Below are 18,144 nucleotides of genomic sequence, written 5' to 3' on the forward strand. Positions count from 1 at the left end.
GTAGATTTATTTAAACTATTAATATGATGGTGTCATGGTTAGTCTAAACTTTAAATCTCAATAAATGTTGAAATATTATGATATAGGTAGTGAAATACTGGCCAGAGATTTCATCCAGCCATGGCTTCTTGGTTTGGCGTTATCTTTTAAGAAGAGATGATGTTGAGCCTGCACCTTGGACCTCAGAAGGAATAGAACGATCAAGGAGACTGTGTCTGCGATTGCAGGTTAGATCTTGGTCTACACTGTTCATGTGTTAAAAGAATGTACAGCTATCTCTGGGCTTTTAACAAAGTATCATCATGTTACTGTGTGACTATGCTCGGGGAAAATCTGGACTTGTCAGTGAAAAGCAGAATTTTTTTTTCTTTTCAAGTTTTTTTTTAATTCTTCTCTCATACATTGCATCTCAATCACAGTTTGCCTTTCCTCCATTCCTCCCTGTGCCCTTTCTCCCAACACACATCCCTTCTTCCCCAGATCTACTCCATTTTTCAAAAACGAACGAATGAACAAAAAAACCCACAAGCCTCCCAGGGATATCAACCAAACACATCATAACAAATTACAATAAGGCTAGCACAAACCCTTATATCAGGACTGGGAGTGGCAACTCAGTAGGAGGAAAAGGGTCCAAAGAACAGGCAAAAGAGTCAGAGACATCCCCCACTGTTAGGTGTCCCAAAAGAACACCAAGCAACACAGTCGTAAGTTATATGCAGAGAACCTAGCTAAAAACTCAGGCTATTGATTGTTGGTTCAGAATCTGAGCCCCTAGAACCCTAGTTAATTGATTTTTGTGGCCTGTGTTCTTGTGGTGTCCTTGACCCCTTTGTCTCCTACAGTTCTTCCTTCCCCCTCTTCAGCAGGATTCCCATGGCTCCACCTCATATTTGACTGGGATCTCTGCGTCTGCTCCCATCAGTTGCTGGATGAAGCTTCTCTGATGTCAGTTGTGCTAGGCACCAATCCATGAATATAGCAGAATATCATTAGGAATAATTTCATTGACTTTTTTTTTTCTTTTTTGCCAGTCATGTTTGACTTCTGATTCCTGACCTCCCAGGCAGTGTCAGACGTAGGTTTTCTCTTCTGGCATGGACCTCAAGTTGGACTTTTAATGGGTTGGCCACAACCACACATTGTGTACCACCATTACCCAGCATTTCTTACAGGCAGGACATATTGTAGGTCAAGGTTTTGTGTCTGGGTTGATGTCTGAGTCCCACTGCTGGGAGCCTTGTCTGGTTATAGAAGGTGGCCAGTTTGGGCTCTGTATCCCCCATTACAAGGAGACTTCATTAGAGTCTCTCCTAGATTCCAGAGAGTTTCTGTTGCACTGAGTTTCTACACTATACACCCATACCTCTCAATTCCAGTCATATCTCCCAGTACCCTCTTCCTCCACCACCTGAACCTTCCTGTTCCCATTCCTACCTTCCCTCAATCTACCCACAAAAATCTGTTCTATTTCCCCTTCCCAGGAGATCCATGCATTTTTGTCTCCTCCTTGAGCCCTCATTACTTAGACTCTCTGGGTCTGTGGATTGTAGTATGATTATCCTTTATTTAATAGCTAATGTTTACTTATCAGTGAGTGCATGTCATGTTTGTCTTTCTGGATCTGGGTTACTTCTCTCAGGTTATTTTTTTCCCTAGTTCCATCCATTTGCCTGAAAATTTTATGATGCCATAGTTTTTAAAAGCTGAGTAATATTTCATTGTGTTAATGTACCACATTTCTTTACCCATCCTTTGGTTGAGAGACATCTAGGCTGTTTCCTAATTTCTGACTATTAAGAATAAAACTGCTATGGACAGAGTTGAGCAAGTGTCCTTGTGGCCGAGCATCCTTTGGGTGTATGTTCAAGAGTGGTGTAGCTGGGTCTTGAGGTAGATCATTTCCCAATTTCCTGAGGAACTGCCATATTAATTTCCATAGTGGCTGTACAGGCTTGCACTCCCACTAGCAATGGAGCAGTGTTCTTGGTCACATCCTTGCCAACATGAGCTGCCACTTGTGGTTTTGATCTTAGCCCTTCTGACAGATGAGAGATGGAATCTCAAAGTAGTTTTGATTTGCATTTTCCTAATGAGTAAGGATATTGAACATTCCTTTATTTCTCAGTTGTTTGAAATTCCTCTGTTGAAAATTCTCTGTTTAGATCTGTATCCCGTTGTTTTTTTGTTTTTTTCTGGTTTTTTGAGACAGGGTTTCTCTGTAACTTTGGTGCTTGTCCTGAAACTCACTTTGTATACCAGGCTGGCCTCAAACTCACAGATCCGCTTTGCCTCTGCCTCCTAAGTGCTGGGATTAAAGGTGTGCACCACCACCGCCTGGCCTGTATCTCATTTTTAATTGGACTTTTTGTTAGTTGATATCTAGTTTATTGAGTTCTTTATATATTTTGGATATTAGCTCTCTGTTGGATGTGGAGATGATAAATTTTTTCCCATTCTGTAGACTGCCACCTTGTCCATTTGACAGTGTCCCTTGCCTTACAGGAGCTTTTCAGTTTCATGAGGTCCCATTTATTGGTTATTCTTAGTGCCTGTGTTATCAGTGTTCTGTACAGGAAGTTGTCACCTGTGCCAATACATTTAAAGCTATTCCCCACTTTTTGCTTTATTAGCGTCAATGTATCTGGTTTTATGTTGAGGTCTTTGATCCACTTGGACTCGAATTTTGTGAAGGATCATAGAAGTGATTCTATTTACATTCTTTTACATGCTGATGTCCAGTTAGACCAGCACCATTTGTTGAAGATGCTTTCTTTTTTTCCACTGTGTATTTCTGGCTTCTTTTATGTCCATTGATGTTTAGATTTACATCTGGGTCTTTGATTTGATTCCATTGATCAACCTGTCTGATTTTATGCCAGTGCTATGCGGTTTTCATTACTGTAGATCTGTAGTATAACTTGAAATACAAATGTTCTTTTATTGTACAGGATTGTTTCAGGTTGCTTGGGGTTTGTTTTTCTATATGAAGTTGAGTATTGTTTTTTTTTCGAGGTCTGTAAGCAATTGTGTTGCATTTTAATGGGGATTGTGTTGAATCTGGATAAAAAGCAAAATATTTTTCATTCTGATTGGAACTTGAAGTATTTTTTGTAGGGAAAGGTAGAGTTATGTCTCATAGGAGTGGTTTGCTTTTACCATTCTCACTCTTCCTCATTCCTCTTCTCTCTCCCCAGCAAATCTGCTTTCTCACCCTGTTACCGCTTGAGTTCTTTGTCTTTTTCCCCTTGGTACATGCTGTGATGTAAACCCATAGAGGGTTTATGTGAATGTGGATGATGTGGCTGCATTCCCCTAAACAGCCTCTGTATAGTGTACTTTGTTTCTGAGGCTGTTTCCAAGGTTGTGGTATGAGTTCATCTCTCACTGTCCCCGCCATTGTTCTTCCCATGACCAACCAGCATTGTCCTTTGACTTGGCTCTGCCCACACTGCATATGGAGGCTGAACTGTGGGCAGAGTCTGACACGCATGCAGGTGACTGAATGTCCTTGAGTGCAAGTCTGTTTCTGTTTTTCTTGTCTTTTTAAACTCCTGGAAATGATTCCTAAGTTGAGATCCATCAGTTGTTAGAATAACTAAACTAATTCATTCTATGAATATTTTTAATTTGCCAAATCCATTTTCAGATGTTTTTAGGTCAAATAGATTAGAGGAATCTGAGTAGAATTATGAAAATATATCTACTATGATGAGTAGTAATGTGTTGAGGCCAGAAAAACATTGAGCTTTAGACAGGAGCATTATCACAGTCATTCCTTCCCTCAACAATAGGTGTCCATAAAGGCTAAGATACAGGATGTATCTACCATTAGATCATAGAAAGTTAACATAGTTTCATTTGGGTTTCTACAATCTCCTTCCATCCATAGTTTTGGGAGATGAGAAATTTGGCACTCCATTTTTTGTTTGAGATTGGAACTATCATTTTCATCTTGTCTATTTGAATATCATTTCCTGTGCTCCGTGTTTTATCTCCACTTCATATCTAGTTTTTCTTTTTTTAAATTTTCAAGTCACCAACAAAGCATGTGAAAATTTTCTTCTCTTAGATCTGAAGATCAGTGAATTATAAAGCATCGTAACATTTCACCCTGTGAAATTTAAATAAGCATTTAAATTTCTTTTTACACCCCTCATCAGTATCCAGCAGGTTACCCATCAGATAAGGAAGGGAAGAAGACAAAGGGACAGTCAAAGAAGCAGACCAAAGAAGCCACCAAGAGGCCAGCTTCAGATGGTAAGTGGCAATGGGGAGCATACATATTAATAAGACATTTTCATGTAGAGAGGCTAAATTGAGGGACTCGTAAACAATTATAATAAAAGGATTTGGGGGGGGTTGGTTGTTTGTTTTCTGAGGGGACGGGTCTCTTTAATAGAGTAATAACCATACCAGCAATTATCCTGGACTCAAGGGCGCTGCTCCATGTGCTCAGCTTCCTTGTAAACATTGCTGGCACCAGTGGAGCCATTGTTGCAGTTTCTAAGCAGAGCTGTTCAAGTCTGCTGACGGAGTCTATAACTACACCTAGATGAGTGTCCAAGTGCCTCCAAAGTGCTGAAGACATCTGAGTCCACAGAAGCAGTCGAGGCCTTCCAACTCAGCCCTCAGCAGCAACGGCTGATCAGAGAAGACTGTCAGAACCAGAAGCTATGGGATGAAGTGCTTGCATCTCTTGTAGAAGGACCGGTAAGTAACTGGAGACTTTTCTCTGTCCCGCTCAGTCCCCCTAGCTGCTTATAAAAAATCATTTTGAGGCTTAATATTCTAATGGTTTGGGTGATGACTCAGGCTTTTTACTGACTAACTCTGCATTTATAAATTATCCCATTTCTAATAATCTGTGTATTGCCACATGCCCCATGGCTGCTGGCTTCTCCTCTCAGCCCCGCTTTCTTTCTCCCTGTGTCTTTGCTTGGATTTCCCACTTGGTTCTATTCTGATTGGCTGTTGGCCAAATCACCTTCTGTATTAACCAATGGTAATAAAACATATTCACAGCATACAGAAGGGCATCCCACATCACAGGTATAACATTTTTCTTCAATAGTGATGCTCTGATATTAATAATGGAAACTGATTTTCTCAAGTCAGTCTAAACTGTATCTTATGTAGTTTTCTTTTTTTTATTTATTTATTTTTCTTATGTAGTTTTCTAATCAATTTCCTCCACCTTTCAGAACTAACAGGAGTCAGTAAATTTAAACACCTATAAATTTATTTTAAACTTCTAAGATACTGGTTTTTAATCATGAACTAATTATCTTACATTGAGGTACTCTTTTTGGGAAGAATTTTCACTTGTAAAACTTAATCAACTGAATCTAAAACTCAGCTGAAAGATTTCTATTATATTATAGTTCAGAGATCACTAATAGTGTAAGTCTTAAATAGTTTGTATGATTTTCAAAACTTATGTGTTCAGCTTTTAAGTAAGAAAACCAGTCTTGACCCATTCAGATGTTTTTCATCTGATTAGAAAGGTGGCTCCATGGTTAAAAGCCTGTAGTACTCTCACAGAATACCCAGGCCCAGTTCCTAGCACCCAGGTTGGGCAGCTTACAGCCACCTATAGCCTATAATCCATCTCTGGGGGACCATTGCTGTCTTCTGGACCCTTACAAGCTCCTTCTCTCACACGTGCACAGAGACCCCATCTCAGTACATATACAGATACACACATAATTTTAAATATTTTCTAATCTAGTTTTTTTTTCTTGCTTTTGTAATCATTAGATTTTAAAATGAAGCTGAGCCTAGTGGTATATTCCTTTAGTCCCAGCACTCAGGAGGCAGAGGCCTTTGAGTTTGAGGCCAACCTGGCCTACAACATATCAATTTCCAGAGCATCCAGGGCTACATAGAGACCCTGTTTCAGAGGGGGTTGGGGAGAGCTAACAAGGTTAATGTGTAAATTTCATCTTAAGCTGAGCTCACCAAATCAAAAGCTTCAAATGAGAGCTATTTCTTCATTTGATTTATTGTCTCCCCTATTTTGTTTGTTAATTTGATCTCTCGTGTGTAATGTAGTTTTATATCTTTCTTTCTAAAGTGGTATTATGATAGCTGTGAGTGAGCGCGAAGTAAATTATATTTTGCCTTCTCTTTCTAATTTTTTCTTTCCCTGTTGCCTTCATTTCCTTTTTTGCAACAGCTAAAATGTCTCATGTGTCTAAAGGGAGTAAGGTGTATCGGTGCCCATCTATCCTGGAAGGCCTCCTGTGGTTGTTTTACCTTTTTTGTTGAGAACCATTATTGTATTAAGTGTATTAGAAAAGCTTATCAAATACTGTTTGGCTTTATATCAGAAATCTATGTGATTGATATCTTGGGTTAGTCTTGATAAGGGGAGGCTTAGATTTTGTTTTTTAAGTATCCTGGGTATGGTGATTTTGTTCTGTGAGAGGTATTACTTGTTTTTTAGACAAGGGAGTCAGCTATAAAGAGAATGAGGTCAGACTCGCTACACAGAATACATCAGTTGTTAATCATAACTTAGATGAACAGTTAGATTTCTTGGGGAAGATGTGGCTGGTTAGTGGTAGATAACTTCAGTGAGCTCCAGATAAGGATGGGTATGGGACAGAGCAGCAGATACTGCTACAGTGAGAGAAGCCACCTGAGTGAACAGGAATGTGTGGGCACTGATGTCCTGCTCTTAACAAGACCTGACATGCCTCATCCAGCTGTTAGCACGTGAAGCTGGCAGGTGCTGTGAACATGTAGTGGCATTTGATTTAATGTTGAAGACATCTTTTAAAATGTAACATTTCTTGATGTTTTAATTTGAAGAGCTTATAAATTCTTCCTATTAGTGAAAAAGAAACCCTAAAGAGTATCTATTATTATTATTATAAAAAAACAAATAGATGATCATCTTTATGACTGTTGGAAAACCACCCTTTTCTAGTTTAATAAACACAAACAAGCCAAGCATGGTGGTGCATAGTTTAATCCTAGCACACAGGAAGCACAGGCAGAATCAAGCTGATCTCTCGAGTTCCAGGCCAATCTGGGCTACACAGTGAGTGAGACCTTTCTCAAGAAGAAAGGAAGGAAGGGCACACACAGCCAGGAAAAATGGAAGTAATGATGGCTTTTGAAGATGCAGGATATCATTTGAGTATGTTTGCACTTGCACTTCATTATAAATAAATACTACCCCCCTGGAAAATACAGGATTTGTAATTGAAGCAAAATAGTACACAGCATCTTAGGAAGATAAATAGGTTTCTTGCCTAGAGCTGTTTTAGTAGGAAGGAAGGAAGGAAGGAAGGAAGGAAGGAAGGAAGAAAAAAGAAAACATTGTATGTAGCTTGTTACAGGGAAAGACTGACCAGCTAATGTATTTAATTTGCTGAAATCTATGCAGTGGAACTTATGGAATAAGTAAGACATAGTACTGATTGGCCTTGTGATGAGCTGCCTGTTTTCTGTTGTATGTACAGTGACGGGCAAGTGGTACACCACGTTCCTTGGGACGTTGTGTGTGGGTGTGTTTCTTGGTATACCGGGGGTCAGAGGATAACTCACTTTCCACCATGTGGTTCTCGGGGGTGACTCTCAAGTTGTCAGGCTTGACATCAAGCTTGTTCTCTGCTGAGCTGTCTGCCTCCAGCTCCCTCATCCCTGCCCCTTTAAGTCAAAAATAGATGGTAGCACATTCCTGTTACCCCAGAACTCAAAAGGCAGAAGCTCCAACTATGCAGAAAGGAAGAATAGTTTGCCGCCTGCTCTGTGTTAGGAAAGACCTCTCTCTGTTAAGCACAACACCCAAAATAAAACAAAAACAAACAAAATAAAATAGTTATTACCACTAAACTGTCAAGTTTTGAGGGGCTTTGATAAAGTTTCCTTAGTTTCTTTCATTTAGTTAGTTAATCTTAGAAAGTCACTACTTGATTTCTTAGTAGAAAGCCTGTTAAAAGTGACAAAGGTTTTATGTCATCATTTAGAATTCATTAATATTTTGAGCTGTTAATCTTTTCTTCTTTCCTCCTGTTGGGCAACATTGTAGAATTTTCTGAAAAAACTGGAACAGTCGTTCATGTGTGTGTGCTGCCAGGAGCTGGTGTATCAGCCTGTCACAACAGAGTGCTTGCACAATGTCTGTAAGGTGAGTGAGTACAGTGTCACCTTCCCTTTCTAGACTGGCCACACAGTGGGTGCCACCATGGGCCCTTTGCTAGTTAGAACACTTATTTTACATCTTGATGGTAAATGCAATTTAAGATTTCATAATAACAGTAATTCTCATCCCTATAGTTAGATTCACCTATTGTACGTGAACTGAGGAAGGGTTGAGTGGAGACTAAGACACCACAGTGCCACTATTTTCCTCTGTAATAGTTGGCGAGTGTTTCACACACTGTACTGCAAACTGAAAGAGCTCCACGTATTTAATAAAATGTCCTTTCTGACAGGATGTTCAGGTAAATTGAATATTGTGCTGTCAAGGCACTTGAAGAGGAAAATCAAGCTTTAGTTAAGATGGATTAAAAGCTTGCTGTACCACGTGTGGTGTTGTGTGCTGATCTGACTTTAACTTTAGTTACCTTTGTGAGATGGAAACATCTTCTACATACACATTCATGCCTACCCGTACGTCAGTAAGCTCTGGATTTAGTACAGCTGAACGTACTTCAGAGGACCTATTATGTTTAATGATTTGATAATATATTTTAATTCTGTGCAGCAGAATTCTTTCAAGATTAAATAAGGTTAAGGTAGTGGGAAGCATCCCTAGACTCTCACCTCACTAGCTGAGGAAATGAAGCACAAGCTACTTGAGTCACTTACCGGAAGTCTCACAGTCTGTGTTAGGAAAGCTATGACTGTAGACAGCATGGTGCTGATTCAGGCCTTCAGAACTGTTCTCTTGGAATGAGCAGGAAGTGTCTAGTTTTTATTAAGAACATTACTATTGAGTGATTGTCCATATAATTGTAGCTGTTTTCTCCCTCTTTTCTTGCTTTGCCCTGTCTCCCTTCCTCCATCCCTCTCCACTTCCCTTATGTGTATTTTCCTTTGTTTTCACCTTAGGATTGCTTACAGCGCTCCTTTAAGGCCCAGGTTTTCTCCTGCCCTGCTTGTCGGCATGATCTCGGCCAGAATTATGTAATGATTCTAAATGAGACTCTGCAGACTCTACTTGACCTGTTCTTCCCTGGCTACAGCAAAGGGCGGTGATCTGCGTGCTTCTGTGTTGTTCCCGGTGGCTTTTGGACAGTATCGAGTCTAAAATGAGGGGGGTGGTTAAAGCAATGCTGGACCGTGTCTCTCATTTGGAAGCAGCTGCTCCTCTTTCCCACAGCCATCCTCCTGTGTGTGTAGTAAGAGGCCCATTCTCCACTGTCTTTTAGCCATCAAAAGGTAGTTCTTCTCAGTAACAGCTCATAATGAAGAGTCAAAGCCTCCACTGTAGTTGATACCCAATTTATGATTTATTTTGCAACTACCTCAGGACAGAAAAGATTTTATGGGGATTTTAAAAAAAATCATTGACTAATTAGTTAAATGAGATTTTAGCTACACACTGCCTCCCAAATATTAGTTGTGCCTGTTTCTTGTAATTTGCTTTTCCAGGAAAGAAGACAGATGAGATTGTCGGAATGAACACAGCTTCTGTAATATGCATAGTACTTTTTTAATGTGTCTATTTCCATCACAGTGTGTGTTTTACAAGAACAGGTTCACTTTTTAACTCATTTGTGATCTCCATTGTGGTTTTTTTTCTGGTGTTTTATGCAAATTGACTACTAATGACTAATGAGAACAATATGAATGCGTCGTTGCTGCATTAGTGTAATGTGGTGTGGTTTTGCAATGACAGAGTGTCTGAAGCTCTAATTGTAAATGTTCATGAACAGCCACTTCTGTCGTAGGCTGGCCGCTTTAGTAATTCTTACTAGTTTTCCATCTGCAGATTATGAGGGCTGTGCTGACTTTTGAGAAGATTGAAATTGCTTCACATTGTGATCCTAAATTTTATATTCACTATATTCCTTAAGAGTATTCCTTAATAAATATTTTATGATCAGACAATGGCACATTGAGCTTTACTTCTTTACATTCTTCTGGCTTGTTCTGTGGAGTTTTGTAAATCAGTTTTGGTTTTCATTGTGTCTTATTGAAACATGTTCACTCTGATTTTGGTATGAAAGCTAGAATGGAGTCTGACACAGTAAGGACACATTTCACCTTTGGCTTAACTGTAAACGGGGATATTCTTCAAATGAACATCCTAACTTTTATGATATGCAACTACTTATTGAAGATTCTCATTTGTTTTTATTTATGGGTGTATATATATGTTCTTGCATGTCTGTACATATACTCTGTATACAGTGCCCACAGAGATCAGAAACGGGCATCAAATCCCCCGAAACTAGAGTAAAAGGTGGTGACGAGTCACCCAGTGTGGGTGCTGGGAACTGAACAGCATGTGCTCTGCCCTGCTGAGCCATCTCTCCATCCTTTGTTAAATGCAGCTTTTATCTTAGGCTTGAGTGCTACTTGATATTTCAGAAAGTAAATCAAATACACAGATGTATATACACATCTATTGTTAATTTATTAGTATTTATTATTGAATATTGTTATTTAATATTCAATATGAATATTGAAAGTTTGTATTATTCACTTTTTCTTTTTTGAGACAGGGTCTCACTATGAATCCCTGGCCAGCCTGGAGCTCACTAAGTAAATCAGTCTAACCTGGAACCCTTTGTTATCTGCCTGCCTCTGCCTCTTACATGCTGGGACTTATATATATTTTTATGTGGATTAACATAATCCTTCCAACCATTAAGAGGCAGGTATTATTAAACCCACCCTTGCTCCTGCAGTAGACTGGGGTAACTAAAGTCCAAATTTGTAACTTGAACTTTCTCCCGTGTAAGCTCTTACCTAAGGATAAACAGAAAACTCATTTTTGTTTTTTGATTTACTTTTCAATTTAAAGTAAGTTTCTGGGAAACACAGTGCCATGGTTAGTTATTAAATTTGCCAGTAGAAAGGTGTGTGTGTGTGTGTGTGTGTGTGTGTGTGTGTGTGTGTGTGTTTTCACATCAGTCATCAATCAAGAAGCCCCACTTGCTTGCCTTCAGACCAGTGATGGGAGGACATTTTTTCAAGTGAGGTTCCCTGTTCCAAAATGACTAGCCTGTTGTCCATTTCGTTGGCAAATTGAATAGCCTGTCCATCTGTCTCTTATGGGGAGTATTTTTCTCATTGTCTTTTGAAATAGCCTCTTTTAATCAATTAAAGTGTCTAGATTTTTCTGTCGGGGGGGCTATAATATTCCTTGTAGTTTCTGTGTTGAGAAGCATGTTGATTTTACTGTTACCCTGTCTTTATGCCAGACTTACAAAGAATGCCTGACCTGGCCCTGTGACTACTCAGAAAACAGGCATCAGTGTGGGGTAAAGTCCTCAGTGCAGCACCACTAGGGAAGTCTGTTTTCCTAAGGATGACTGACCACTTCTGGGCCTCTGCATCCCAACCTTTCTCCAGGAGTTCAGGACTTGAGTTGTTTCATAAAAAACACTCTGGGGAAATGTCCCCAATGATCTTCCAAAACACATTGTGTAGGAAATAAAACTACCACACTCAGATGTACACATGTGCTTTTACTAGTGTGATGGAAGTTCAGCACACAAGACTGGAGCCACCCTGGAGCTTTCCAGTCTGCTGGAAAAGCACGAGGCCTGTTAATGCACCCAGTTGATTCCTGTCATGCAGTTCCATTAAAAAGCTCTTTAAATGTGAAGATTGTTTGCTTCCATGGAAAGACATCCCACCCCATCCAGGCTTCCTCTCTTCACCTGCTTCCTTCAGAGCATGCTGGCTACTCCCGGCCTTGTCTGCTCAGAACTTTCCTGTTCCTGCCATTCTTTCTGTGTACTCGGTCCAACCTTTACTCCTGTTGACCACAGCACAGCTTCTCTACTCTTAGAAATGGCCCTGGATTATTCCCACAAAAGGCAAGAGGTCAGAGGGGTCAAATATAGACCAAGGTGCTTGTGACAACACTGAACAAGGATGTGTGGGCTGGGGCGACGGCTCAGCTGGTTAAGTTCCTGACAAGCGGCCTGAGGACTGGAGTACTCTAGAGCCAATGAAAAGGACCAGGATGGCAGCATGCACCTTAACCTGGGGAGGGGAGGAAACAAGTGGCCTATGGACTGGCTAGCCTAACTTAACTAGGTGAGAAACCATCTCAAAGAATAAAGATGGAAAACCATAAAGGAAAGATCCATGGCATCTGCCTTTATCCTCCACACATGCACAGACCCACACCCAGACCAACAAGTGCAAACAGTAAAAAGGATCAAGTTGTGAAAGCAGATCTTTTAGTTATGTGACAGGTTGAGCGTGCACCTCTAAGGGCATACAGGATGGCACACGATTTTGGATATTATTAGTTATTATTCATTAGTAATTATAAACTTCATCTGGATCCTTTGCTACCCAGGCTTGTGTATATCAAATTAATCTTTGCAGGTCATATGGATTAAACCCAACACAGGAACCATTAGGGATGTGTGGAGCCAGGCAAACAAGGTAAGTGTTGATTGTCTCTGTATGGTCAGCGTCACAGAAACTCATCAACCGTGTGTGTCTGTGGTACCTTGATAAGAACCTCAGAAAGTAGGTACATGTCTTTAGAAAATAAGGAAATGGGATTCTTAGTGCACAGACTGCTTTTTAAATAGACTTCAGTTTCTTAGGTTTGCAGAGCTCCCTGCAGCTGGCTCCCTTCCTTGCCTTCTAATCCTGCTGCTTTTAATACTGTTAGTGGTATGTTGATTCCAATGGAGGAACGAATACTGGTTCACTCTTCTCCCTAATCCACTTTAGATAAGTTCTGTCCAATGTTCATTTCAGTTTGCATGTTTTGCTTTGTGGTGCTGGAGATTGGACCCAAGTCCTCATACATGCTGGGAAAAGGCTCTGGCACCGAGCTACATGCACAGTCCAACATCATCTTACATTTTAAGTTAATTTTTAACAGAAAAGCAAGGCATCTTTGATGGGGAGTAAATTGAAATAATGTTTAATGGGTTTTTACAAATATTCCCCTTAGCAACAATGAAGAGGAGGAGAGGGTTGGGTTGCCAGTCAAAATCACCACGGTATCATTTAAAAAACACCGCTTTTATGGAAAACCTTTGCCAGTACTTGGCAGCAGATCCTGCCACCTGCCACATTATTACCTTTGTGTCATTAGAGAGAGATCTAATTCTAAAATAGAGATTTTTTTTTTTTTGCCCTCTCTGAGAGGTGGAAGAGTCTTCAGGGGACATGCTTCTGAAGATGCATGAGGTACCAGCTGGGAGACACTTGAATAGGGACTAAGTGTGTGTATCAGGATCCTCAGGAGGAATGGAACAGAATCATGAAAAGGGATTTATTATACCAGCTTACACAGGCGGTGCTGGGTAGTCTCAACAATGCTGTGCACTGGAGAGGCTAAGAACCCAGCAGCTGCTGAAGCCTGCAGAGTTCCCAGAGAACCACTGGTCTGCATTGCACCTCATGGAAGGCTGAAAGAAGTGAGGGATGGCGGCAGCCACAGCTACAGAGTAGGTAAAACCACATGAAGGAGCAAAGATGAGAGCAGGCAGAGGACTGCTTCACATCGGGGCTGCTGGTCAAAGGTGATGCCCTTACTCCTTCCTGGAAATGCCCTCAAAGACAAGCATTTAGTTAGTTGGTTTCCAGATTCAGTCAAGATTAACATCACCAGTAATAAAGTGTGAGGCGAAGCAGCCAATAAAGTGAAACAGAAATCACATTATTGACAGGAAAGAGGCACCAGGGAGGAAAAAAAATCACATGATCACAAAACTTAAGGTATTCTACATCCTTAGCATTGAACAATTGGCCCTCCTCTATCCCCCTCCACCTGCCACTCGGTGTTTCTATGACAATCCTGGGACCGCTGTTACCAACTCTGCTCTCAGATCACTGTTTAGTTTCAAAATTGAAGGCCTTTTGACCTTCATTCCCCTGCCTCCTTAGTGGTGGCCTCAGGTTTGGGCAGTTGCATAGTGCCCTTCCAATTGCATTACATGGTCGGAGATAGGAAACCTGGTGGTGGTGGAGTTTCCTTGACGTGGCTCAGACAGGACAGCCTAGCAGATTAAAGTGCACAGTGAGTGTCGATACCTCATTTGGGAGCAGCAATGGATGCCTCAGCCAAGCCAAAAGGGTATCTTCCTAAAGACTGGGGATGTGGCTCAGAAGTAGAGGGCTTGCTCAAAACGGGAAAAGAACGCTTTCAGCTAGATTCCCAGGACTCTCCTGGCCCGGTCCAACCCACTGCACAAACTGACAAGACTGACAAATCCTGCCTCTGAAGACCCACCTATTGAAGACCTATGTTCTAGAAAGATCTCTAAAGTATAAGGGGAAAAAAATGTGAAACGCTGTCTTTTCCCTAGAGGAGGAACATGCTATATTCAATGACAAAATAGTTTTTTGGCTGTGTAGGATATTTAAGTGGCCCTTTCTGGAGTGAAAGACAAGAAGTTTGGAAACTGGAATGTCTGCTCTTTGGGTGGTCTGCAGAGCATTGGACTGCACACTGAATTGGGGACATTTCCAAGCATATGGAGTTCATTGTTTCTTGATGAGCCAGGGCCCTCCCTGGTCCTTGTGGGATGGGGACCACGAGACAGACGAATGCCCAGTTCATAGGACACAGGCACAGACTATTCTCAGACTCCTAGTCTAAAACTGCACGAAGACACATCTACACAACTTTGTACTTAATACAAATCTTGTATAGCTAAGAACAGCTGGAGGGCCAGACTTTAGGATGTGTGTTACCAAAATAAACACTTTTTTTTATTAGGGGTGCATTTTATATGAAGCCAGAGGCTGTCTTCAATGCTTGGGTTTTTTTTTTTGTTTTTTTTTTTGCACATTTTAAAACTCACACAGCAAACGTTGCAAGTGCTAGTTTTGTGCGCTAAGATTCAGGATCATATTCCTTTATTCACGAGGTATTAGTTCTAACTGAATACAACATAGGAAGTCCTCAATGCAAAGAATCCAGTGAAGAGGGGCTGGAGAGATGGCTCAGAAGTTAAGAGCATTTCCTGCTCTTCCAAAGGTCCTGAGTTCAATTCCCAGCAACCACATGGTGGCTCACAACTATCTGTAATGGGGTCTGATGCCCTCTTCTGGCCTGCAGGCATACACACAGACAGAATATTGTATACATAATAAATATATATTTTTTAAAAAAGAATCCAGTGAAGACTGAGATATGGTCCTCTTCTTAGAGTACTTAGTTTGAGACAGACAAAAAACTGAATTAACAAAAATAATTTTTTAATGAGGGAACAAACTCCGAGAAAGAAAATAAAAAAGTTGCCCATTTCTTGGGGATTAAAGGAACATCTTTATGAGGTACTGAGGGAACAGAGCCACACCAAGTGGGGGGGAGGCTTGAGGGGATAAAGCTCCAGGTGGAAAATCACCTGCAGATCAAGACCCAGAGGGGGAAGAGGACCAGCAAAGCAGGAGTTAAACACATAAGAGGTGTGATATTGTAGGAGAAGTGGCTATCTGTGTTACCTTCTGAAGATAAGTAATGGGCGGCCACCTGGGGAAACTGCCCTAGCAATCAACCGCAAGCACTTTAGCCAAGTGGGACAGTGTTGGCTCCATCTTCTTTCCACGCGCTGGTACTGCCAGAGAAAGGACCACAGTGCTCAATGCCCTCCTACGCTCAGAGAGTGGTTTCCTGCTTGGGAAAAGCTGTCTTCAGGTTGGCCTTTGCCATGGCAGTGTGGACTCCTGCTTGGCTGACAGGCACTGGAGCTAGGATCAAATTCTGGCTCTCCCTCTTATCAAGTGTAACCTCTGGGAAGTCGGCATATTTTGTGAGGATCAAATGTGACGCTCAGATACCCAGTACCTGAGACTGAGAAGTGCTCTGCAGCTGTCACTTATTAGTGGAGGAAGAAGGAGCCAGGGACTCCATTGCTTTGGTCCTGCTTTTGTTATGCTAAAAAAGTTGTCCTGTATGCTTTTTATGTGTGAGATGATACGGACTCTAGTGGAGAATTCATAAGAGCACACAAACCTGTTCAGATCACTAAATGAAGCTTGGTGATTGAATAATTGTTGGGGCAAAGAGGCAGATAGAGAGCTGCACAGCAATGCTCCACAGCTGTCAGGTGAGCATCACAAGTGACTGCTACTTTGGGGGCAACTTATTTGTGGCAGGTAGGCTAGCTGCCCACCACAAACTCATCCTTCCGTTTTCTTAATACACGTTTCATCTTGGGCATCAGTATGCCCAAATAGAACTTTCTGTGCTCCCTTGTAGCAAGCAGTTAGGTTATTGTTAAAACGTAAGCAGAGTTATTGGATGGAACTATTGGGAAAGAAGGGATCTGCCTTTCCTTTTTGTTTTTTGCCATTCTCGTCTAGCTGGCCTATGCGATACCTGGATATAGAGCAACCATCTTGAGGTCATAAGATATGGACTGGATGCAAAAGATGCAGGAGAGCGTGAGTGAAGGGTCGCTGCATCCAAAGCAGCTTGGTCCTGGAAACCTAGCTGAGTTGACAAGATTATGAAGGAAGGACAGATGTACAGACAGATGTACAGAAATGCTGAGATCGGGTGGGCCGTGCTTATTCTGTTGAATGGCCCCCACTGCATGACAGCCTGGAGCTTTAGGAGGTTTATGTTTATGACGGACAGCATGAGGAGGAGGTAGCTGTCTCAATCCATCTGTGCAGGGGCAGTCTCAGACTGCAGTCTTCCAGGAGGAAGGGTGATCTCGAGTTTCTGCACATACTGCCAATATCTGCACAGACAAGGAACTCTTTGCTAATTTCCTGAGCTTGGCATGGATAAGGCTTTGCCAATTTCCATCAGCCTGGGGCACTGGTCCTTGTCAATAATACCCCTTTGCTTAGGACTTCATCTACTCCTTCCACGTTCACCCAAGGCTTCTTCCCCTCTTCACAAAGAACCACCAGCCCTTGGCTTACTGTCTCTGGACTTACTGCTAAATGACTCAAAGAAACTGCTACTTGAACTTCCTCTGTAAGTTAAGGTTAAGTTACCGATGGCTGGTAATGAAAAGAGCCAGCATGGCCTTCTCTGGTAAATGGACTGTACAGACCGTTGTTAGCCAGTCAAAAGCAAGAGTAACAATGTAAATGTAGTTGTTGGATCGAATGCTCTCACTGCCCTTCAGTTCCCTGTGAGTCTGGGGCATCATGGGTATGAAAATAAAACGGGGAGGCATTATTCAAATTCAGTTTTATTAGAACACTAATAAAGCAGATAAAAAAAATTCCACACAGTGAAAGGAAAACAGTCAAATGCTGTGACAGATCAGGCACATTAGTGAGGAAGAATTCTTCAGTGTATACAAAATGTAAACATTTGCCCTGGGCTTTCCCCGAGGGCACAGTCCACGAGGACTTATTTGGAACAAAAAGAACGTCTATCGAATTGCCAGCATAGGCTCTGCAAACTTCTTGAATTAAAAAGTTAAAACTGCTAGCACACCCCAGATTTTCTATTCCTAAAACTAAACGGCTCCCAATCAAGGCAAAAGGAACAGCAACTGCCCTACAGCAGGTAGCCGCTGCTCACCGTGCTCACTGTGTTTATATTAGCTTGAAAGATTACAGAATATACAGCATATAAATCTCCTGCATGAGCCATGGGCAGGGAAGGAAATATCCTTGCGTGTCAAATGCTCCAGAAAGAGGCATCAAATCGTCCTCTGAACACAAGGAGGAAGAACTAAGACGAGGCCCTTTTCTGTTCGGAAAATGGGGACTCATAGGCCCCCATGGGAGGGCAGGTGCAAACCAGGTGCTGATCTCCATAGATGTCATCGATCCGAGCAATGGTTGGCCAGAATTTGCTCTCTGGTTTCACGAAGGGCTGAAAAGGAAAAGATGGAAGTTCTGGATGTTCCGAGTCTTCCTTTGAGGGGAAGGAGGCTATAGCCATCGATGTCCCCACAGCCCAAAGCACCTCTCACTGGCCTAGCAAGCGCTAAAATCCACATTTTTCTCCATTTCAACTTTGGGATCTTGTCTCTATGCCTCTGGGACTAGATGTCCTTTCCACAG

The 18,144-nt window shown here is 41.6% G+C and overlaps 2 protein-coding genes across 2 annotated transcripts in view; one reads left to right on the plus strand and one right to left on the minus strand.

Moving 5' to 3' along the window:
• Window positions 1-10,065, plus strand: part of Uhrf2 (ubiquitin like with PHD and ring finger domains 2) — an 83,330-nt gene extending 73,265 nt beyond the window's left edge. The window contains exons 12-16 of the mRNA XM_038321565.2: window positions 87-227; window positions 4,164-4,260; window positions 4,556-4,713; window positions 8,042-8,140; window positions 9,067-10,065. Of these exons, the coding sequence (XP_038177493.1) occupies window positions 87-227; window positions 4,164-4,260; window positions 4,556-4,713; window positions 8,042-8,140; window positions 9,067-9,213 (642 nt within the window). The 3' untranslated portion in view covers window positions 9,214-10,065. The remainder of the gene's footprint in view (window positions 1-86; window positions 228-4,163; window positions 4,261-4,555; window positions 4,714-8,041; window positions 8,141-9,066) is intronic.
• A 7,237-nt stretch (window positions 10,066-17,302) lies between these two features.
• Gldc (glycine decarboxylase) overlaps window positions 17,303-18,144 on the minus strand; it is an 81,828-nt gene continuing 80,986 nt past the window's right edge. Inside the window, exon 25 of the mRNA XM_038322913.2 lies at window positions 17,303-17,953. Within this exon, the coding sequence (XP_038178841.1) occupies window positions 17,810-17,953 (144 nt within the window). The 3' untranslated portion in view covers window positions 17,303-17,809. The remainder of the gene's footprint in view (window positions 17,954-18,144) is intronic.

This window comes from Arvicola amphibius, chromosome 1 (assembly GCF_903992535.2).
Source record: "Arvicola amphibius chromosome 1, mArvAmp1.2, whole genome shotgun sequence".
NCBI classification, from domain to species: Eukaryota; Metazoa; Chordata; class Mammalia; order Rodentia; family Cricetidae; genus Arvicola; species Arvicola amphibius.